Source organism: Parasteatoda tepidariorum, chromosome 2 (assembly GCF_982258835.1).
Source record: "Parasteatoda tepidariorum strain Cologne lab strain chromosome 2, Ptep-v5.0, whole genome shotgun sequence".
Lineage (NCBI taxonomy): Eukaryota > Metazoa > Arthropoda > Arachnida > Araneae > Theridiidae > Parasteatoda > Parasteatoda tepidariorum.
In genome coordinates, this window is record NC_141756.1 from 99418413 (window position 1) to 99442308 (window position 23896).

The window sequence follows — 23896 nt, forward strand, 5'->3', positions numbered from 1 at the left end:
ATTGCGCACGTAGACATCGATGTCAACGATGCATCGGGAAATATCGTACACATCATCACAATTACCGATGCTTCGAAAAACTGCCAATCCAAACATCGGATTGGTGATGATTGCATAGAATCGATATTTTCCGATGCATCGATTTATCGCCCAGTCCTACGGCATACACTTTCTTAAAAAATTGTAGATTACGATTCCAATGTTTTTTTTTTAAAGTTAAATAGTTTTATCTCCTTAGTGATCACTCTTTTCAGAATCTTATAATCCTCCCTCTCTCCAACCACTGCACTATCAGAAATCTTTTAAAAAAACTTATTCTAAAACTGTTTAAAGGATACAAACTAAATAAAAAGCTACTTCACGCAGCTTTTGACATACAGTTCCTGGTCAAAATATTCGACGCACTGTAAGATTCTATGTAAAATCTTAATTATCAGGTGATACTATACAGCTTTATTGTTTTTATGTGGCTGAAACCCGTTTGTACTTGTTTACGTTAGTGTATCAATTGGTTAAATTAGATTAATATATAATATAAATTTGACTATAGGTAAAATGAGATGACATATTATATAAATATAGAATAGTTATTATATCAGGTATTATACAAGTATATTATAATAATTAGATCAAATTATTAGACGCACTGTAGTTTTTTAATAATTACATGATTTGCACGAGTTTGTATGCAATACTGATGCACTTAAACATACATGTAATGTGTTTTTATTCTGGAGATTTTCTTATATACTTCCCATTTGTATTTATTTTGAACGTATTGCATTACAATGTCAACCATTTGATACACGAACGTAAACAAGTGCAAACCGGTTTCGACCGCGTAGAAACAATAAAGCTGTATAGTATCAACTGATAATTAAAATTTGACATAGAATCTTATAGTGCGACGAATAATTTAGCCAGCGACTGTTTTTCCATAGAATTCTTTCTTTAAATGAACAATTTGAATCTTAATGCAATTGTATTTCGATTACAGTTCTAACGTTGTATAGAGGGTAACGTAAGGAACCTGGTGGACTCTTTCTTTACCTGCATTTAGAATTATTCATTATTCTGAAACAGTTTTTAAAAATTTTGCTGTCCTTTTTTTTAAAAATTATTTATCCACCAAAAAAAAAAATGGATTTGGTTTTTTTGTTGATAAAACATCGGGTTTCTTGCTAAGAATGGGCAAGATGCAGGATCTCTACGATTTAATTAATATTAAAAGGAAAAAAAATGAAAGGCACATTATCAAATTTAAAAATGAGCATCTATTTTTCCCCCTGTGCCAATTCATTGTCGCCTTTAAGTATTAAACACCCACATCACAGTATGACAAATTCATGATCACGAAATAGATGCGAAATAAAAAATGAAATGATAACAATACTCTTTAGGTAACACTCTAGTAACTACTCATGATTGAAGAGAAAAAAGTGACAAATAAAAAGTCTTAAATATACATAAAACGTGACAAAATATTTGGCATATGTATCACGATTTGCTCACTGTTTTATTATTTTCCCCCTCCAAGTGAAATTTTTTAATCAATACCATTATCCATGACGCTGTCCTTACGACGCACATATAGCTTGCCTTTTTGCCACAGTCCAGTTAGTTTCATTGGCTGAAAATCGTCGTTAAGACACCTTTCACGAGCACCGGCTGTAGCAACGAGGCAAAAATTGTGGCATTCCGAGTCATCGTATATAGGTCCATCCTTGCCTTTGACTTTCACAGCTGTATTCAGCTGCTTCACCGTACACACCACCACATCACTCGCCGTCGTCTGGGGGGTGACGTACAACAGTACACTGTATCCACTCGGCAGTCCAGTTTCGTAATCGGCGTACACGCGTATGATGTCTGACTCGCTGTCCTCGTCGTCTCGCGAGTCGGTATTAAGTCTTCCACTCATTTCAATGTCGGCAGAGGACAGCGACTTGAGACTACCGGCGTACGAGCTGCGGAGGCTGCTTCTGTTCTCAAATAGTCTCTCTGCACTGTGAGCTGTTTTTAAACAGTCTCCGTTGCAGACTACATGAGTGATGGGCAGGCGAGAGGTGGACGAACACCGTCTTATTTGTCGCTTTCCCGATGTTCTGACAGAAGCTCTGTTGATCTCTTTGTTGGAAATCATGGGTGAATTGTCGGGAGAACAGGCATTCGTCCACACGTCCTTGAGAGAAACGCCGTTCGAACCTTGTTTGTCCCTGGCAAAGGTCAAGACATCCATGATCCACCGAATCGCCCTCCACATGTTGTCCACTTGAGTTTGGAACTCTTGCAACTGGTTTAGGCGTGTTTTAGCTTCTGACAGTTCAGAAGATGAAAACGCCTGCAAAAAAAGTACACTTAGAGATCAGATATTCTTACGAACCTAACCTTAAACATGCTAATTAATTACTGCAGACACTTTAGAGATCAGATTTTTTTACGTACCTAACCTTAAACATGCTGATTAATTACTGCAGACACTATTTCAAGCACACTTAGAGATCAGATATTTTTATGTACCTAACCTTAAACATGCTGATTAATTACTGCAGACACTATTTCAAGCACACTTAGAGATCAGATATTTTTATGTACCTAACCTTAAGCATGCTGATTAATTACTGCAGACACTATTTCAAGCACACTTAGAGATCAGATATTTTTATGTACCTAACCTTAAGCATGCTGATTAATTACTGCAGACATTATTTGAAGCACACTTAGAGATCAGATATTTTTATGTACCTAACCTTAAACATGCTAATTAATTACTGCAGACACTATTTCAAGCACACTTAGAGATCAGATTTCTTTACGTACCTAACCTTAAACATGCTAATTAATTACTGCAGACACTATTTCAAGCAAACTTAGAGATCAGATTTCTTTACGTACCTAACCTTAAGCATGCTAATTAATTACTGCAGACACTATTTCAAGCACACTTAGAGATCAGATATTTTTATGTACCTAACCTTAAACATGCTAATTAATTACTGCAGACACTATTTCAAGCACACTTAGAGATCAGATATTTTTATGTACCTAACCTTAAACATGCTAATTAATTACTGCAGACACTATTTCAAGCACACTTAGAGATCAGATTTCTTTACGTACCTAACCTTAAACATGCTAATTAATTACTGCAGACACTATTTCAAGCACACTTAGAGATCAGATATTTTTATGTACCTAACCTTAAACATGCTAATTAATTACTGCAGACACTATTTCAAGCACACTTAGAGATCAGATATTTTTATGTACCTAACCTTAAGCATGCTGATTAATTACTGCAGACATTATTTTAAGCACACTTAGAGATCAGATATTTTTATGTACCTAACCTTAAACATGCTAATTAATTACTGCAGACACTATTTCAAGCACACTTAGAGATCAGATTTCTTTACGTACCTAACCTTAAACAGGCTAATTAATTACTGCTGACAACATTTTAAGCACACTTAGCTGCAATCTAAGAAATATGGTCTCAATAGTTTGGTCAGAAGAGCGGTCCAAAGTTTGGACGCCGTATTATTAATTTTACCTTTTGCATATTTCGCCATAACTCAAGAATTTTTTAAGCGATTTGAAAAATGCTTGCACACTCTTATAAAATTCATTTAAGTAAAGACAGTTTCATGCAAAAATTAACTTTTAAAATAAATATTTATCATGTTTTATTATTTTATTTAATATTAGTCAAAAACTTTCGGAATTGTAAGATATACAATTTTTCGCATCATTTTAAAGAATATAATTTTATATGGCAAAATGTAAAATTTGAGTGAAATCGGTCGTTTAATCGAATTTTTAAAATACGACTTTTTTGAAATTTGATTCTGACATACTTCCCAGATAGCGGCTACCCCATATATTTTGGGGGTCAGTAATCCGAATCCGTCTAACAAAAACGGTCTGTTTATTCAAAGAAAGTACGTTTTTGTGTCTAATTTCGTAACTTAAATTATGGTCTGCACTAATTAATTACATAACTGTCTTTGAACAGCCGATCCAATTTTATGGGTTTACGACTACTAATGTTCAACTCCGTAGCCTTGTAATTTTGAACCCAATCCAGAAGACAAGGAAACTCCTGGATCGAGTATTGGAAGAAATTTACCTTCGTTGAGGACTTTTTTGATGGAGCTAACCCGCATTTGCGTTACATGGAGAGGAAGACCACGAGAACGTCCCACGGTTAACCTGACGGCAAGGGGACTCTAACCCATGATCCGTCTACCACTGAGGATAATTCACGTCACCACTGTGTTCGGTGCAAACCGGATGCGGAATTCGTATCGACCAGCCGTATCCGGGATACGAACCGGGTTCACCTCATTAGCAGGTGAAAGAGAAGGAGGAGTAAGGCATTAAATTTCCCTTATTTTAAACATTTTCTTAAAAAACAAAATAAAAAAATTTACGCATGAAAATTTTTAAAATATAGGGCAAGAAAAAACTATAAACTATTTCATCAAGAATTTCAGAGATCAGGAGAACATGGAAGATTTGTAAAAATTATTCTACTTAAAATTTTATAAAATGAATTAAAATTTCGTTTTAATCAAGGTGTTACAATTAGATTAGAACAGTAAGCAAACAGTGGATTCTTACTTCTCTGTGTGCGTGTTGAGCCAGCATGTTGTCCATCTCCAGAATGGAAGACAATCGGGAATACCGTGTGATGAAACTAGGTTGGTATGTTGTCATGTGAACTGAAAAAGAAATCATATACAATGCTTGCAATTATAGGTTTTCTTTTAAACTATCAGATGGTATATAGGACAAAACTAAGTTTGGGGATAGAAGTTAAAGACAATGTCAACTTTCATCCATGAAAAAGACGAGCGATTAATTCTCACTTGGGCCGGATCACGCTATTGGTCGAAAATGACATCACTGTTTGGGGAAGAGATATACTGTGTATTGCATAGTATTTTGGCGACTGATCTTGATTTGGCGACAGACTTTATATTTAGTTTTCAAATGTGCTCTATTTACAAGTGGTATTAATGTTGAGTAATAAAGACAATATTCACATTTTGCACAGTTTTGTGGTAATTATTTATTAGAATTTAAGTAAGTGAAATTAAGCTATACTGCTTTTACGTCATTAGCAACTGGGGCTGTTCTAGAAATACAGGGGGGGGGGGGAGGCTAGCCCAGAATTTTGGTCATTACTTTAAACTAAATTTACGTGTTGCTTGATTATGAAGTTTTTAAAATTATTCATAACACAACTAAATTGCGATGTATGAGTAAATTTGAGCTTATGTTTATTTCAATTTTTGTTACTTCATAACTGCAAAAGAAGATAATTCTTACGACAACAAACGAAAAAAAAGAAACGTATTTGTAATATTACTATACCATCTTATATTTGTAAAAACATTCATTATTTTTATTGTTTTTGGCTTTGATGAATTTAAATCAATTAAAACATAAATATTGTCTGAAATGCTGAAGTGGACATTTACCTATCTCCCCACCCTAACGACGACATAATATTAAGTAAACATTTGCAAGGAATAAATAAATTCCGAGCGAGCAAGTGTGCATACGAAATTTGTCGCCAAACTCATGCAAACACCAGCCAACATCTTCCTTCCCCCAAACAGTGATGTCATTTTCGACCAATAGCGTGATCCGGCCCAAGTGAGAAGTAATCGCTCGTTGAAAAGATACCCGAACATACCCGTCAAAAAATTTTGATGGTTTATGTTGGTTTCAGTGCGATTCATGATGGTCCAGCATCATTTAGAGGTCACCATCATCCAACATTTTCCTTTGGTGTTCATGGTTTTTGATATACAAACAAACTTCCAGCATTCCATGATGGAAAATGATATGATGGTTAACCATCAAAAGAAGTTTGACTCTCATGAACCAACAATTCATGATGAACCAACGAAGGTTCATGATGGTTTCACTTCCATGATGGTTTAATGCGAATTCTAGCTGATTGCCAGCAATATACCATCAAAACCATTTGGGGTTTTAATGTTAGATCATAATCAATCAGTTCGAATTCCTACATTGGGATGATGTTGGTTCATGATCGTTCCAACATTTGATTTCTAAGATACTAAGATGGAAATTCGTGATGAACAAACCATCAAAGCAAGTTGCTATTCTTATGTTATCTCATCATGAATCAGTCCGAATTTATACATTGAGATGATGGTTACTTATGTTGGTTACCATCAAGATTACGCTGGTCCATCAATGGAAAACCATCAAAAATTTTGACTTGGGTAGAATCGAGTTAACATATCTTACATATTATTGAATTGGAATTGTATTTTTGTAGTGGTCGATACACTACAGTACTCCCCCACCAGAATTATATCTGTGATAGAATTCGATGAAAGGATACCACTAGTTGATTCATTGCTGTTTTGTGAAAAGAAGGAAGAGCTGTATTAAGATCATTGTACTTTTGAGTGCTGATTCGGTGTTTGTAAAAAGTGCTTAATTTTCGATCTTTTAAAAGAGATTTTTTCTTGCTGTGCCGATTGTCGTTCGAAATTACAAAAAATGCATGATTTTTAGATTTTTTTTTTTTTTTTGCAATATTTATCAGAAACTGGTTATTTTATCATGATTAGGTGAAGTTCGTAAAAGTGTTGATACTATGTTCATAAATTAAGAATTTTAAACTAAAGAAATTTTTTTTTTATTACTGCACAGATTCTAATTATGGTTTTTTTTGTGGAAAGAGATCAAAAATATTTTTTGAGTGCTTAAAAAGTACTTAAAAGGTGCTTATTTTTTGCTGAAAAAAACGCACCTACGCACCCTGGTTAATTCTTACTAATTAAAACAAAAGTATAATAAAAAAAAATCGATTCTATTTTAATAATGGACTATTCGTATCTAATTTTTAAAAATCTACCATTATATAAAATGCATATGAAAACTATTTGTGGACATACTCATTTCAAATACTTGTATGGGTAGGGTGATGCAGTCAGAAGTGATTTCATCACACTGACCAGGAACAGAACAGACACTGTCCACTGGTGGGAGCACCAAGATGAAAGTCACATTCTCACTTAGCTCGATCACCTCCACATCATAATACCTGCGAAAGAATTCATTTAAGGATATCACCTACAAAAGTATTGTCCCTGGTCAAACTATTGGACGCACTATAAGTATCTATGTACAATCTTAATTATCAGATGATACTATACAGCTTTGTTGTTTTTACGAGGCTGAAACCGGTTTTCACTAGTTAACGTTCGCGTATCAAATGGTTAACGTTGTAATGCAATACGTTCAAAATAAATACAAATAGGAAGTATATAAAAATCTCCTGAATAAAAACCCATCACATGTATGTTTAAATATAAAAGAACTGCAGATAAACTCGTGCAAAACATGTAATTATGTATTAAAAAACTACAGTGCGTCTAATAATTTGATCTAATTATTACAATATAATAATATAATACCTGATATAATAAATATTCTATGTTTATATAATATATCGTCTAATTTATTCAATCGTCAAATTTATATTATATATAGCCTAATTTAACCAATTGATACGCGAACGTAAACTAGTGCAAACTGGTTTTGGTCGCGTAAAAACAATAAAGCTGTATAGTATCACCTGATAATTAAGATACCTGATAATTTTCGTAGAATCTTATAGTGCGTCTAATAATTTGGCCAGAGAATGTAATTTTAAAGAAAAATGGTAATGGTAAACCCAGATAATTCAGTTAAACTCAGAGTAAACAATCAAGTTTCAAATTACTGGAAAAATTCTTTTTTGAATGCAGACAAATTCTGAGATGGTTACTCTTAATACGCTGTAAGTTCTCTCTTCCATTAATTTGTTTGCATTTTGAAACTTCGTAACTTATTCTAAGTTTACCCAAACTCGTAACTATTTCTCAAATTGTAATTTACAAATGGTAGGGAAACAGAATTCGCGATGAAAAGTTTCTCCCGCGGTTGGTTGACCCTGTAAAGCTAAGCGCAGATGACGCTGGGGGTCAAAATTCGCCGAAAGACTTTCGGGTTACTACCTACTTCCGACTGAATTTTACGCCTGAGCTTGAAAAAACGCGCCATCCAATATTATTATACTTGTAGTGTCTTCAATGTAACGCGTTTTTTCAATTTAGCTTGCAACGAAAGCAACACCAAATGAATTCGCAATGAAGTTTGCTATGATGATACCCAAAATAGAACAAACGGCACTGTTTTATTCAAATATAGCCAAATAAGGGATAAGACTCAAAACATGGCAAAGCTTACTCTTTATTTATGCTGTTATATTAATTTTGTTAAATTTGTTTTAGGCTGACGACCTGTTAGAATTAACTTGTTCAGAACTGGAGGTAGGAAAAAGAAGTGTTAATCCAGGCTTCGAGAGTATACATATTTCTGTTAAGCCTAATTTCATAATTGCAATTAAGTACGCCGAAAAGTATAGTTGTTTATATCTGAATATACTGTAATGAAATGTTCGTGATACATTAAAAAAAAATAACGATTGCAAATCTTTCCTAAAACTTAAACAAAATATTAACCAGCGAGCCCCAAACTGCTCCCAATAAGCATTATTCCACTCTTTTTCACTCTGTCGAAATATAAACATAAAAACAAGAGCAGCTGTTTAAATACCCCGGATCAAAAAAAGAAGCGGAACCACCAATAGCGTGAGATATTAAAACAGACTCAACCACCCTTTAGTATCGTTTAAATATTGGCGTTTCAAACAGAAAGTCAATGCGGGTGCATTTGCATGGATTCTAACGAGGGAATCGCGTGTCACGATCCTGAAGGGGGGTTAAAATATAATGAATACAAACCTGTGGAAGTCTATCACATTTTCTGGAATGTCCAACTCAGTCAACAACTGCTTGGTAGCTGCCGAAAGCAATTTCTGGAATTTCATTTGGACTTCGTTTGGTCCACTTCCACTCCCCGAGGAGAGGCTTTTGAACCACTGCCATTCCTCACTATGGTGGAAACAAAAATAGATCAACTATCTCTCACTGCTATAGTGTGACTCTCAGGAGAACTCCTCTAGACATCAGTCTCGCGTCGTGGCGGGTACCATGGTTACGAGGAAAAGTCAGTTCGAATAGGGGTGTGGGGTGAATAGTTTTGTCTTGATCTAGGCATAGGTCAGCATGAATAAACCAATCAACACCTCTTTTCCTCCATTGCACCCCCATTAGAAATGTGCTCTCACTTGTTACCATAGCAGCAGACAGCGCTAGACTTTTAGTCCGGAAGAGTTCTCCTCAAAGCCGAACAATAAAAATACACTATTACGATTGACAAAGTATTTTACCATGAAACGTGCGGGTTGTCCCTGATTTTGGCGTGGGGCAAGACATTTGGCGTCATTCTAGGCACAACTACCCGTATAGCATCAACTGAGCTCTTTAGCTTCATGTATCCGACGTAGAGGCCCTTCGGTAATGGTTTATTGCTTACTTCACTGTACACAATCATCTCCTAGAAATCATAATAAAAATATGAGTTTTTAAACATTTGATTTCTCAGGAACTACTCGACCGACTAGTTCCGATCAAGTTTTGTTATTTTGTCATGTTTAATTACAATTCTTTAAATTGATGTAAAAAATTGTATACCTTACAATTCAATCTTTTTTTTTTGACTATTTGTAAATAAAATAAAAAATATTTAATAAACGTCATGTTTTGCATGGAATTATTTTTGGATAAACAAATTTTATAATTGCATGCAAATTTTTTATTAAAAAAACTTGCAAAAAATGTTTACGAGATATAAAATATGCGAAATATGCGAAGTAAAATTAACATTCAGGGGTCAAAGTTTTGGATCGCTCTTGTTACCAAAATATGAGAAACCTATTTTCCAGATTTTGAAGTTCTAGAATCTAAATCTGTCGAAAAAAAGGATATGCTTAGTCAGAGAATGTACATTTTTGTGTCTGGTTTCGTAACTAAAAATATCGAAACTCCTTTTTGAAAACGTCTCTAAACTCGATTCGAATTTTTTTTTTAAAAAAGAAAAAAAAAAGCTGAATTAAGAGAACACCTCAAAGTGGATAAAAAGTAAATAACTTTATTTTTCCTGTTTTCTGATGACACACTTAACTCATTCTATTCTTTTAATATCATTTTTCAAAAAATTTAAACAAAATAAAGTTTTAATGTATAATTTTCAAATTGTGTTATACGTATTTGTCAGATTAAGCTGACATTTAACAATAATATTTGTCTGACTGCCTTGAGATTTTATGTCTGACAAATTTGCCTTTATGAAGCCTTAATTCTACATTTTAAACACCGGAAATCCTAATTCTTCAGAAGGAAATTTTGCATTCCAAATCAGAAGTGGTAAAATTCACCGGGAAATTTTACATTTAAAATTTTTTTCTTCTCGGCCTATGTGGATTAATAATTGTAAATTTGTGCTTGTTTTCGAAATATGCATACTTCGTACATGCTCAGACCACACCTTAGTTCTCTCTCTCTCCGTATGCCTGTTTAGGCAGAGGGGTACGATTGTTCTTGTTTTCCAGTGGCGCCATCTATGGCCATGAATTCGACCTCTGCCACACCCTTACGTCACACCCGTTTACAGGGCGGATCTATTCATACATCCCTTCATTCATCCACAGATCGTAATTTTGACCTGAACCAGAGAACGATCGATCTCTAATCCAGTACCCCAAAGATATGGGAACATGGAGGACTTTGCGACTCGACAGGTTTAACGTGCACCAGTCACCATTTACAACACGGGAGTCTTCGGCCGGCGGGGTTTGAACCCACGAACTCTCGAACATGGGCCCAGCGCCCTACCGACAAGGCTATCTTGACCTCACACCTTAGTTGAAAGACATAATTACCTGGAGAGAGTCCAGAAGTAGGTCGTGTACACTGTCTGAGTTGTTGGCTCTCTTTCTCTGGATTTTGTGCAGAGGTGACCACCTGACAGATAAGGAAGCCGCCATGGATTTGGGATCCTGGACATGCTTCACAGTACATAAGACTGTTGTGCCTTCAGAGTCCTTGAGTGGGACGTAGAAAAGTTGTCCGAGATCTTGTAGTCCAAGTGCAGCCTGCAGAACAAAACATTTCATTTGTTACTTCATAGTTCCCATCAAATCAATAGGTGCACATTAACTATGACTGATGCAAATCGAAGATAAACTACAATCAAAGTCTTTCATAGCAGGCATTGTAAATAATAATTATAATATTATAATTATATTAATGAGGAGAGTATTTATATGTAATTATTTATATTAAGATGGAGAGTATTTATATATAATATGAATTGTAATATTATATATAAATACTCTCCATCTTAAAGAGGAGAGCAGTCGCAAGACTTGGCGAGGAATAGAAAAAAATATTTTTCAAGATCCTAAGAAGATCACTCGTGATCCTGGTCAAGATACTAATCACTTGTGATTTTTTATTATAACCGTCGTTGAATAGCCGACAAAATTTTTGATTTTACGACTACTAATGTTCAACTTCGTAGCCTTGTCATTTTGAACTCAATCCAGAAGACAAGGGAACTCCTGGATCGAGTATTCGGAAAAATTCGCTTTCGTGGTGAACTTTCAGATGGAACTAACCGGCATTTGCGTTACACAGAGAGGAAGACCACGAGAATCTCCGACGGTTAGCCTGACGGAATTCGTATCGACCAACCATTGCCGGGATCCGAACCAGGTTTATCTCATTAGAAGACGAACGCTCTATCCCCTGAGCCATCGCGGCTCTATCACTTGATACTAGTATCTTCAAGATTTGCTTCGAATTTGTTTCTTAAGAACGTACACTTTTATTATTGATATAGCAGGCGTGGATTGGGAAAATCCGCCCAGAATAGATAAACATCTAAAGTCCGATAGATTGGTGAAATAATTGAAGGAATTGCGCCTTTAATGATAGAATCATAAAACTTGGTACGCATGTACCACACATATAAAGCTTTAATTTTGGATGGGAGGCCATCTCAGATTCAGCCCATAATAATAATGGAATGTGATCAAAATGGCGACCCATTAAATGTTTGATGAGCTTTTTTTTTAAATATTTTTTTGTTGTTGATAATTTTGAATGATATCTGTTAAATAAATACTATTTTGGATATCTTTTGCATTTTTGGGGAAAGTGAGGTAATATGAGGGAGAGAATTGTATTTCTTCTAGCTACAGGCAAGCGAGGCATTGTTTCCGATGCACTTTTTTATGTTGAGGCCAATCTTGAAATGATGGAACTAAGAGTTTAGGCTCTAGCTATGTTTTAAAATGGCAGAGGAAAGATTCAAATGAGAGATATTTAGAAAAGGATTTCACCGTTAAAAACAGGAAACGGGACTTCTGTATTACACCATTTCTTATGGCAGCAGATCTTCCAGATATCTCATTTTAAATTGGGAAATAATATTGAGAAATTTTGTTTTGATTGTCGGAGATGCGATTCTTTTAAAGATAATTAACTCCACGCTTTAGGGATAGTGCGATTTAAAGGCAAATTTTCGTTTGTTGTCTATGATTATATTTAGAGTCCTATGTGATTTGAAAATGCACATTGATTACGGAACACTCTTTATATTTCATTCAGTTATTGGTTGTACTAATTATATTATAATTATAACCGTTGTTGAACAGCCGACCCAATTTTGGGTTTATGACTATTAATGTTCAACTCCGTAGCCTTGTAATTTTGAACCCAATCCAGAAGACAAGGGAACTCCTGGATCAGTACCCCCAGAGGTATGATTTGCTATGGAAACATGGAGGACTTTGAGACTCGACAGATTTAGTGTGCATCAGTCACGATTTACTACACGGGGAGTCTTCGGTCGGTGAGGATCGAACACATGACCTCTTGGACATGGTCCCAGTGTCCAAATAACCAGGCTATCCCGGCCCTGGCTGTACTAATTGTAAAAAGAAGTCTAGTTTAATTTTCCCACTCTCCACATTTTCCCTTTCTTTTCCGTGGTTTCAGCATGTCTTGTTTCTTCCCCGGCACAGTATACTCCAGTTACTTACTGTTACGTACTGACGCGGAGAAGAAAAAAAAAGCAAAATTTGCCGTTACCATGGCAACAGGTTGGGGAAAAGTGAGGACATCAATTTTATTTACAAAGAGTATGGAGTAGGAATGATGCTAAAACGCTAAACATTATTAGCTTCTCGATATAAGGATATTAAAGTAGCTATAAACTGAGTCTGACTTTCAGACTTACCTGCATTTGCTCAGCGGCTTGCAATAGTTTGCTTCTAAAATGAAGATTTGATGATGAATGACTTTTTTCCATGTCTTGTCTCAGAGTTTTCACATCTTCCCACGAGCTGCATGCTACCTGAAATGTTTATTTAAAAGAAACATTTGGTTAAATAAGTAAAGATGGAAAAAAAAACATTGTTAAGGTCTGGTTTCTTAGGACAAGCGCCTTATATGGGCGTCAGCGGGACGTCAACGTCCCGCTGACGCCAACAAAATACTGGTTTGTTAGCTTAAGGCCTGGTTTCTTAGAACTAGCTCCTTATCTAGGCGTCAGCGGAAAGTTGACGTAGAGCTGACGCCAAAAAATATTTTTTTTGTTAGCTCAGCGTGAGCAGTCGGCATATCTTTCATTGCGCATGCGTTAATAACGTAAACAAATACTTATTTTGAATTTGTATTGACTTTGTTTTTGTGGACCAGTGTTTTAGAGAACAAATAATGACTTCGCCCAGGAAAAAACACATTATAGCTGAGCTAAATGAAGGGTGCTATGTTTAATGAAGAAGCTATGTTTAATGTCAAAATCAAAATCTTGGCTGATTTCAATGTGCTGTTGGATGTTGTCCGCCATTGCTTCTGTGGTTAACGTCACACTGTAATCCAACTGCAGTTGAGTTGAACGGCAATTGTAGTTCAAGATGACCGTTCGATGACGCATACTATCAAACGCACAAATGGACCAATCAGAGGTTAGCGCTGATTTCCAGCTGACGGCGTCCTGTCCTAAGAAACCAGGCCTTTAGTTTTTATATTGCTAACGAGTTTGCATCGACACAAAAAGAAAGAAAAAAAATTAACGTGCTTAAGACCGATGTTTATAAAAAACCAATTGCAAAATCGACCATCCAAAACAAACGAAATACTACCTAGTAAACCTCAAATGTCTACACCTACATAAATCATTCCATCCAACTACTTTTTTAAAATGTAGCGACTACGAACTACTTTCGAAACGTAGTCAAAGCTACTTTTTCGCTACTTATAGAAGACAAACATAACTGGAGAACTTCATTTTCACCAACATTCAAGATGATTTTGAATAAAAAAAAATTGGGTTGGTTACATCTGAGGAGATATTAAGAAGTTTTAATTCATGCTGACATGAAATAGTTTTTTTTATTTTTTATTCTGAAGCACTTTTTTACGAATTTGTTCTTTCAACCTTCAAACTCTATACTTTTCTCGACGCTGATTTAAGAAATGCTGAGAAATTATCAAATATTTGTAATTTAAGTGATCAATATGATTTGTGATTTAAGTGATCTTTTTTATATTCCCCAAGAAATACAGTAGGGGGTGAAAAACAAAAACGGACTACTATTTTTTTTTTTTTTTTTTTTGATTTCCTAATGATCGGATCTTCACGTTCTAGGACTCAAACTTTTGATCCTAATGATCGGATGTTCACGTTCTAGGACTCAAACTTTTGATCTAATGATCGGATCTTCACGTTCCAGGACTAGATCTTAATGGTTCCAGGGGGTGACCGCTAGACCGATTTCGCACCCATTTTTCCGAGCATCAGTGAATCTTATTAACGCTCGGTCACAGAGGCATTCTCATTGCGTACGTTGACGCGCACGCGTGGGATTTGCACAAATCAGATTCGAAAAATGTTTTTGCGTTTGAACTTAGTTTCTTTATTTAACTCACGCTAAAAGTAGTTGCCAGTAGTCACTAGTAACTACTGTTTTTTTTTTGTAGCGCACTATGCTACAAACTACGGAATAAAGTGGCGACTACAGTAGTTTCGCGACTTGTAGCTGATAGAGAGTATCTTGAAATCAGAGAGCATTGCGGAACATAGAGTGTAACGTGGGACAGTATTGCGGGGTATAAACAGTAAAGAGAGTATTTTGGAGTTGTGTGACTTAGATAGCTTAGACCATTATGAAATTCGAGAGTGTGTTGGGGGACATAGATAGCTTAGACTATTGTGAAATTTGAGAGTGTGTCGTGGGGCATGGCTTAGAGCATTGTAAAATTAGAAAGTGTGTCGTGGGACATAGATAGCTTAGACCATTGTGAAATTTGAGAGTGTGTCGTAGAACATAGCTTAGAGCATTGTAAAATTAGAAAATGTGTCGTGGGACATAGATAGCTTAGACCATTGTGAAATTTGAGAGTGTGTCGTGGGACATAGATAGCTTAGATTATGTGAAATTCGAGAGTGTGTCGTGGGACATAGATAGCTTAGACCATTGTGAAATTCGAGAGTGTGTCGTGGGACATAAATAGTGGATAATTACTTTCATGATCCAATGGAAATCTGTGTTGAGAGGTGAAGTTTCATCCACTTCTAGAATGGGAAGTGTGTCTTCGGCTGTCACGATCATTCTATCCTCATGATACAACAAACACGCTAGGAATACACCCCTGAAAACAAATACAATTCTATTCAAACACTATTCTATTTTTATTTTTCATTTTTACAAAGAGGTAGAATGCGTACCTTTTCATATTTTTCTGAAACTTGGGTGCCGAAGTGAAGAGGTGTTTTATACTTTTCCGCACCTGTCTTCTCTGCTGCTGCGGAGTATCAGAGAGATCTGAAAATATTTTCTACTTCAATAATCCGATTACATTCCTATCATTTGAGTACATTTTAAATTTGTAGCAGTTTAGTACCACATGTTACACAAAAATAGGGCTGTTTTAATATCTGACATAAACTCTGCTTAAGATCAAAGCATTTTAAGATCAAAGCATTTTAAAACAAAGCTTTTAAAAGAGCAGGTACTGAGGATGGAACGTGAATAAAGTTTTTTCTTCTTCTTAATCTTACTATATACGTAATTACTAAACATATAATTCAAAAAAAAGAAAAGTCAATTACTACTTAGGTCAACAAAGAAACATTTCATTTTAGTTATTTTTTATAAAATAATTACAATTTTTTCACCCATATTGTCATCTACAACAAGTTTAAAAAAATGTATTTGAACTCGAATGGATAAATAATAAAGGTAATGTTTCCCTATAAGTATTTTTGCATCCCTAATTTAACAGTGTTTACCTGTACTGTTATTATTACGTTTTTGACTTTATTTTTTTCTCTCCTAAATTACGACTTTAAGAGGATTGTTTTTATTACTATTGTTAGAATAATACGATTCTATGTTACATTTTAAGATAAAGTTATTTAAATCGGTGTCTGAACTTTTTACAGTTATTATTCTTTGGTTTCAAATTGCATTAATATACTGTTATGAATTGCGGTAAAAAAGAGATTCGTTAAATGAACTAGAGATTAACTTTCTGCTTCAAGCAGAAAGAGATGAAAGCAAAAATTGTATTTAAAATATACCAAAGAGCCATTTCATTATGACCACCCTCCATCTATAACAATGGGCTATCCCAGGTTTTCATGGTTTCTCGCCCAGGGACAATGTTTTCATGGGGCACATTAGGACCCATCATCCTCAAAGAACAATCCCTGACGTCTGTAAGCTACTTGAACATAGTTGCAGACCAGGTTCACCCATTCATGGCAACAGTTTTTCCTGCTGGGGATGGTGTTTACCAACAGGATAATGCACCATGTCATAAGGGTCGAATCGTCGAGGAACATTCCAGTGACTTTCAAGTCATGTCTTGGCCCCCAAATTCACCTGACCTTAATCCAATAGAGCATTTGTGGTCCTACTTGGAAAACCAAATTCGTGCTGCCACGCTACCCACTCGTAATGTGAGGGAATTGCAGGAGCAGTTGGTGAGCGCTTGGTACCAGATACCTAAGACTACCTATCAGCACCTTGTGGAATCAATGCCATGGCGGGTGCTAGCAGTTTTGAGGGCTAAATGTGGTCCTACATGTTATTAGCATGGTGGTCATAATGCAATGGCTCTTCGGTGTACTACATCCGTTCGTTTGGTAAGAAAAAAATATTAAATTACAGTTGTGAGCTCACCACAAATTTGTTAAAACAATAAACTTTTAATTGAAAATGTTAGTTCAAAAAATGATTACTTGAAAAAATGATTACTTGAAAAAAATGATTACTTGAAAAAATGATTACTTGAAAAAATGATTACTTGAAAAAATGATTTATGTTCGCTAATCGATCTTAATATTATGGACATGGGCAGTGGCGGGACAAGTGTTCTTTTTAGTTGAATAACTTCACCTGTTTCATGCCAAGAAATAGCAATTACTGCGAAGCAATCATCGGGGTTGGTGAGCAATAGCGAACAGGGGGTAATTTGGTAATCTTAAAAAGTGCCTTCGGGCTAATTATGTTTTTTATCTTCTTTTTTTTAAAATGTTAGCCAGAGCCTTGATGTTTCAGGGGATAGAGCGTTCGCCTTCCAATGAGGTGAACCGGGTTCGAGTCCCAGCGATCACTGGTCGATACGAATTCCGCATCCGGCTCGCACCGACCACAGTGCTGACGTAAAATATCCTGAGTGGTAGATGGATCAAGGGTTAAAGTCCCCTTGTCATCAAGCTAACCATGGGAGGTTTTCGTGGTTTTCCTCTCCATGTAAGGCTAATGCAGGTTAGTTCCATCGAAAAATCCTCTACGAAGGCAAATTGCTTCCCATACTTGTTACAGGAGTTGCATTGTCTTCTAGATTGGGTTCAAAAGTACAAGGCTACGGAATTGGACATTAGTAGTCGTAAACCCAAAATTTAGGTCGGCTGTCGAACGACGGTTATAAAATGTTAGCAGGTGTTGTATTAAACAACAAATTCTTTTTTAATAACAAATTCACGATATTCTGTCAAATCTTAAAATATCCTATATATTTAAACAGCATTATGCTACTCATTTCAGATACTATGGTGTTATGTTATTTTTCCATAATACCTTCCTTTGTCGCTCCCCCCCCGTCTTTGTAAAATATTTGTTCTACAAATAATACTACAGATAATTAACAGATTGAAAGAGGTTTCTAAAATCCTCTCACCTTTAATCTCGCTGGCATTTCCAGGCCTCGAGTTGATGATCTGGTGAAAGAGGTCCTCCAATTTGCTGTTACGTCCTCCTGCAGCAGAGCGAGGAACTTTACCCTCCAGGTCACGCCAACCTACAATAAAATGTTGCTCATTGTCTTTATTATATTTTGACCATTACATGTTGTTACAACTTGTAGGATCTATTACATAGAAGTTTGGAAGCGAAAGTAAGTCTAAGTTTCAAGTATTAAAAATAAACCAATATTGAGTTCCTTTTTTTGCCACATCCTTCTACTTACCAATTTCCCTCTTTGAAGCTTGCCGCTTGGAAAGTCTTAAGGCCTGATTTTTTAAGACAAGCGCCTTCTCTGGGCGTCAGCGGGAAGTTGATGCACCGCTGACGCCAACAAAATACTCTTTTGTTAGCTCAGCGTGAGCAGTCGGTCCAACGCAGACAATATCTTGCATTGCGCATGCGTTAATAACGTAAACAAACATTTTGTCCAAGAAAAAACACATTATAGCTTAGCTAAATGAGGAAGAAGAGGAAGAAGAAGCTATATTTAATGTTAAAATCAAAATCATGACTGATTTCAATGCTCTGCTGGATGTTGTCCGCCTTGCTTCTGTCGTTAACGTTACGTTGTAATCCAACTGTAGTTGATTTGGACATCAGTCGTCGTTCAAGCTGAGCGTTCGATGACGTATGCTGTCTCACTCACAAATTGACCAATCAGGGGTTAGCACTAGCTTCATGCTGACGTTCTGTAACGCCGACTTGTCCTGAAAAACCAGGCCTTTAGTCTGCTAGGCGCCTGTTGCACGTGCATGTTGGCTTTTTGATCAACACGTGCGATGTTGTCATTGTTTCGGTTTAGGTGTAACAAGCCTCATTTCACTGAAACAAATTCAAGTAGAACGTTGATTTTGGGGAAGAAACAGGCACCTGTATAAATTCGGAGACATCCCGCGATGAACGCGTTCCCACTATGACCACAAGTAGATAAAATTTTCCATTTTTGATTTCTCTATACTCTTCGGATGGAGTTGAATCGTGATGCATCGTCGCCTGAGAAAAACGTCCTTTGCTGATCTGCCACGTTCTCTAGATGTTGCCGACCTTCAGTTGTCTGAATAGAGTGCACTACCTGCAGTGGGTTTTTCATTTGAATAGCCTTCTTGGGGAGAAGCAGCTCTCTCGCCATCTTGTTGTGAATAATCCTGCTATCCCCAACGATGCCTGAGCTCGACATTATTTTCTTCAACATGCGACTCTCAGCAATATAATTAGTTATTGCCCATCGAAAAGAAAAGGGGGTATATTTTGTTTTGCAGCAATCTGTTTTCTTAATAATATACTATTCGCGATGGCAACTCTCGAACACGTAATTTAGGAAGAAAACGGGTTTCATGTCTTGACCATCCTCTCCTCAAGGAAAGAACAACGATATTTTCCTCTTTCTTGATATTTTTCGTATTTAATTATCAAAAACATTTTTTAAAATTCCCACGACGCTTTCTTTTAGAGCTATGTTTAATGTAGTTTTGATTAATCATATGGTTTCCTGACCTATAAGTTTTTAATCTATTTGAAAATCAAGACAGAAACTAACGTTCTTCCATCTCTTAAGACTCTCCACACGCTAATTGTGAAAACGTGCGAAGTATTCTAATAGGTAGAGAGTTCTGCTCTACACCACCTGTAGCCCATTTCGATCGCCAGTGGACAACTTTCTTCCCACCCCAAAAAATGATGAGTAAATTCTATAAAGAAAACAAGCCTTTATATTTGACGTGATAATTTTCTGGACTCTTTTTTTTCTTCTTCTTTTTTTCCATCGATAAATCTATGATCGATGATCTAGATCAGGGGTGTCAAACTCAAAAGCTAACTTGGGCCAAATAAACAATGCTTAACTTTAGGTGGGCCGCAAAAAAAAAAATCAATGTTCATCGAAACAAATAGTTCTATTTTGAATAGTACATTCTAATAAACATGTATAAAGTTAAATTATTGCTTACGTTCTGATACTTCACATCTCTTCTCTGCTATCATCTTTTCTATTTCGGGAGAAATTTTATAGGCCGAGACTACTTTCAAAATTGACCAAATGTGAGCGTTATTAATACGGTTTCGGACAGGAGATTTATTTCCATTCATAACAGAAAATAATTGCTTTCACTGATAAGTACTTCCAAACATGGAAATAATTTCAGATGCGAGTTTTCGCGTATTTTTAAACCTTGCCGGTAAATATTCGTAACATTCAAGCACACCCACTTCAATGAATTTTGTCTTCAACTTTGAGTCTCACTGAATCTCAATCACCTCCATTTGCATACAACTGGATACTGATTCTATATTTATTGAGAAAATCAAAGAAAACAAACAAAATTTGTCTTTCAAAGAATTATAATCTTTAAATCTTGTTTCAAAATCTGTTCTAAGATTAAAATTTTTTTTCCGCGTATTTTTTATGCGATGAAGTATCATCTGAACTAGATTTGTTCTTGTTACGCGTTGGGAAGTGCGTTAAATTTTCATTTTTCAGTTGCCTTTCCCAAAGAAATAGTTTACATTTGAATACATTAATTATGTCTAACATGTTCGTAATGATTTGATGATCTGTACCTTGTAACAATAAATTTAAATCGGATAAGTGTTTAGTTACATAAAAGATAAATCTTGCAACCATATTTGATCGGAGAACAAGCTTGTATCTCGATTTTTAGTTTATAAAAACTTACATATTTCTTCTTTCGCATCCCAGAATTGTTTGAGAGCCTTGGAGTAAGATAACCAACGTACCTCGCTATAGTAGGATAAACCTGAATATGCACTATCTAACTGATAGCTTAGTGTGAAACGGACTCCATTTCATCCAATTAGAATTTTACATTTTCGCGCGTACAATTTAAAATGATCCGTATTGTTTATAAATAAAGTATATTATAATTTCATATGATGGTTTCGTTTCTAATTCACATTTCCATTTTATTTTTACCTTGTTTCGGATATATTAACTGGGCTACAAAAATGTTCATCTCGGGCCGCAAGTTTGACACCCCTGATCTAGATTGTTGATCTAGTTACTTTTCATACTCACTCAACAGTTCGTATTTTTATTTCTCATTCGATTTCTAGTGTTTCCTCTTTCTGGGTTGCGAAGAATACATTTGCAATTGTACTTTCCACTCCACAGATTTATAGTTTCCTCTCTGCATATAAATTCATTATTTTCTGAGACTAAATTGATGCGTAATGAAAACAATTTAAAATGATCCGTATTGTTTGTAAATAAAGTATATTATAATTTCATATGATGGTTTCGTTTCTAATTCACATTTCCATTTTATTTTTACCTTGTTTCGGATATATTAACTGGGCCACAAAAATGTTCATCTCGGGCCGCAAGTTTGACACCCCTGATCTAGATTGTTGATCTAGTTACTTTTCATACTCACTCAACAGTTCGTATTTTTATTTCTCATTCGATTTCTAGTGTTTCCTCTTTCTGGGTTGCGAAGAATACATTTGCAATTGTACTTTCCACTCCACAGATTTATAGTTTCTTCTCTGCATACAAATTCATTATTTTCTGAGACTAAATTGATGCGTAATGAAAACAATTTAAAATGACCGGAATTGTTTATAAATAAAGTATATTATAATTTGATATGATGGTTTAGTTTCTAATTCACATTTCCATTTTATTTTTACTTTGTTTCGGATATATTAACTGGGCCACAAAAATGTTCATCTCGGGCCGCAAGTTTGACACCCCTGATCTAGATTGTTGATCTAGTTACTTTTCATACTCACTCAACAGTTCGTATTTTTATTTCTCATTCGATTTCTAGTGTTTCCTCTTTCTGGGTTGCGAAGAATACATTTGCAATTGTACTTTCCACTCCACAGATTTATAGTTTCCTCTCTGCATATAAATTCATTATTTTCTGAGACTAAATTGATGCGTAATGAAAACAATTTAAAATGATCCGTATTGTTTGTAAATAAAGTATATTATAATTTCATATGATGGTTTCGTTTCTAATTCACATTTCCATTTTATTTTTACTTTGTTTCGGATATATTAACTGGGCCACAAAAATGTTCATCTCGAGCCGCAAGTTTGACACCCCTGATCTAGATTGTTGATCTAGTTACTTTTCATACTCACTCAACAGTTCGTATTTTTATTTCTCATTCGATTTCTAGTGTTTCCTCTTTCTGGGTTGCGAAGAATACATTTGCAATTGTACTTTCCACTCCACAGATTTATAGTTTCCTCTCTGCATATAAATTCATTATTTTCTGAGACTAAATTGATGCGTAATGAAAACAATTTAAAATGATCCGTATTGTTTGTAAATAAAGTATATTATAATTTCATATGATGGTTTCGTTTCTAATTCACATTTCCATTTTATTTTTACTTTGTTTCGGATATATTAACTGGGCCACAAAAATGTTCATCTCGAGCCGCAAGTTTGACACCCCTGATCTAGATTGTTGATCTAGTTACTTTTCATACTCACTCAACAGTTCGTATTTTTATTTCTCATTCGATTTCTAGTGTTTCCTCTTTCTGGGTTGCGAAGAATACATTTGCAATTGTACTTTCCACTCCACAGATTTATAGTTTCTTCTCTGCATACAAATTCATTATTTTCTGAGACTAAATTGATGCGTAATGAAAACAATTTAAAATGACCGGAATTGTTTATAAATAAAGTATATTATAATTTTATATGATGGTTTAGTTTCTAATTCACATTTCCATTTTATTTTTACTTTGTTTCGGATATATTAACTGGGCCACAAAAATGTTCATCTCGGGCCGCAAGTTTGACACCCCTGATCTAGATTGTTGATCTAGTTACTTTTCATACTCACTCAACAGTTCGTATTTTTATTTCTCATTCGATTTCTAGTGTTTCCTCTTTCTGGGTTGCGAAGAATACATTTGCAATTGTACTTTCCACTCCACAGATTTATAGTTTCTTCTCTGCATACAAATTCATTATTTTCTGAGACTAAATTGATGCGTAATGAAAACAATTTAAAATGACCGGAATTGTTTATAAATAAAGTATATTATAATTTTATATGATGGTTTAGTTTCTAATTCACATTTCCATTTTATTTTTACTTTGTTTCGGATATATTAACTGGGCCACAAAAATGTTCATCTCGGGCCGCAAGTTTGACACCCCTGATCTAGATTGTTGATCTAGTTACTTTTCATACTCACTCAACAGTTCGTATTTTTATTTCTCATTCGATTTCTAGTGTTTCCTCTTTCTGGGTTGCGAAGAATACATTTGCAATTGTACTTTCCACTCCACAGATTTATAGTTTCCTCTCTGCATATAAATTCATTATTTTCTGAGACTAAATTGATGCGTAATGAAAACAATTTAAAATGATCCGTATTGTTTGTAAATAAAGTATATTATAATTTCATATGATGGTTTAGTTTCTAATTCACATTTCCATTTTATTTTTACTTTGTTTCGGATATATTAACTGGGCCACAAAAATGTTCATCTCGGGCCGCAAGTTTGACACCCCTGATCTAGATTGTTGATCTAGTTACTTTTCATACTCACTCAACAGTTCGTATTTTTATTTCTCATTCGATTTCTAGTGTTTCCTCTTTCTGGGTTGCGAAGAATACATTTGCAATTGTACTTTCCACTCCACAGATTTATA

At 35.2% G+C, this 23896-nt stretch overlaps 1 protein-coding gene across 4 annotated transcripts in view; it reads right to left on the bottom strand.

Moving 5' to 3' along the window:
* Window positions 1-1291: 1291 nt before the first annotated feature.
* The window catches only part of LOC107440340 (ankyrin repeat and fibronectin type-III domain-containing protein 1), a 390356-nt gene continuing 367751 nt past the window's right edge, over window positions 1292-23896 (bottom strand). For all 4 annotated transcript variants that reach the window (XM_087157858.1, XM_087157859.1, XM_087157860.1 and 1 more), the window contains 10 exons: window positions 18192-18311; window positions 15733-15829; window positions 15530-15656; window positions 13240-13356; window positions 10877-11089; window positions 9326-9492; window positions 8838-8987; window positions 6945-7093; window positions 4624-4724; window positions 1292-2341 (listed from right to left, as the gene is read on the bottom strand). In XM_087157858.1, the coding sequence (XP_087013984.1) occupies window positions 1547-2341; window positions 4624-4724; window positions 6945-7093; window positions 8838-8987; window positions 9326-9492; window positions 10877-11089; window positions 13240-13356; window positions 15530-15656; window positions 15733-15829; window positions 18192-18311 (2036 nt within the window). In that variant the 3' untranslated portion in view covers window positions 1292-1546. The remainder of the gene's footprint in view (window positions 2342-4623; window positions 4725-6944; window positions 7094-8837; window positions 8988-9325; window positions 9493-10876; window positions 11090-13239; window positions 13357-15529; window positions 15657-15732; window positions 15830-18191; window positions 18312-23896) is intronic.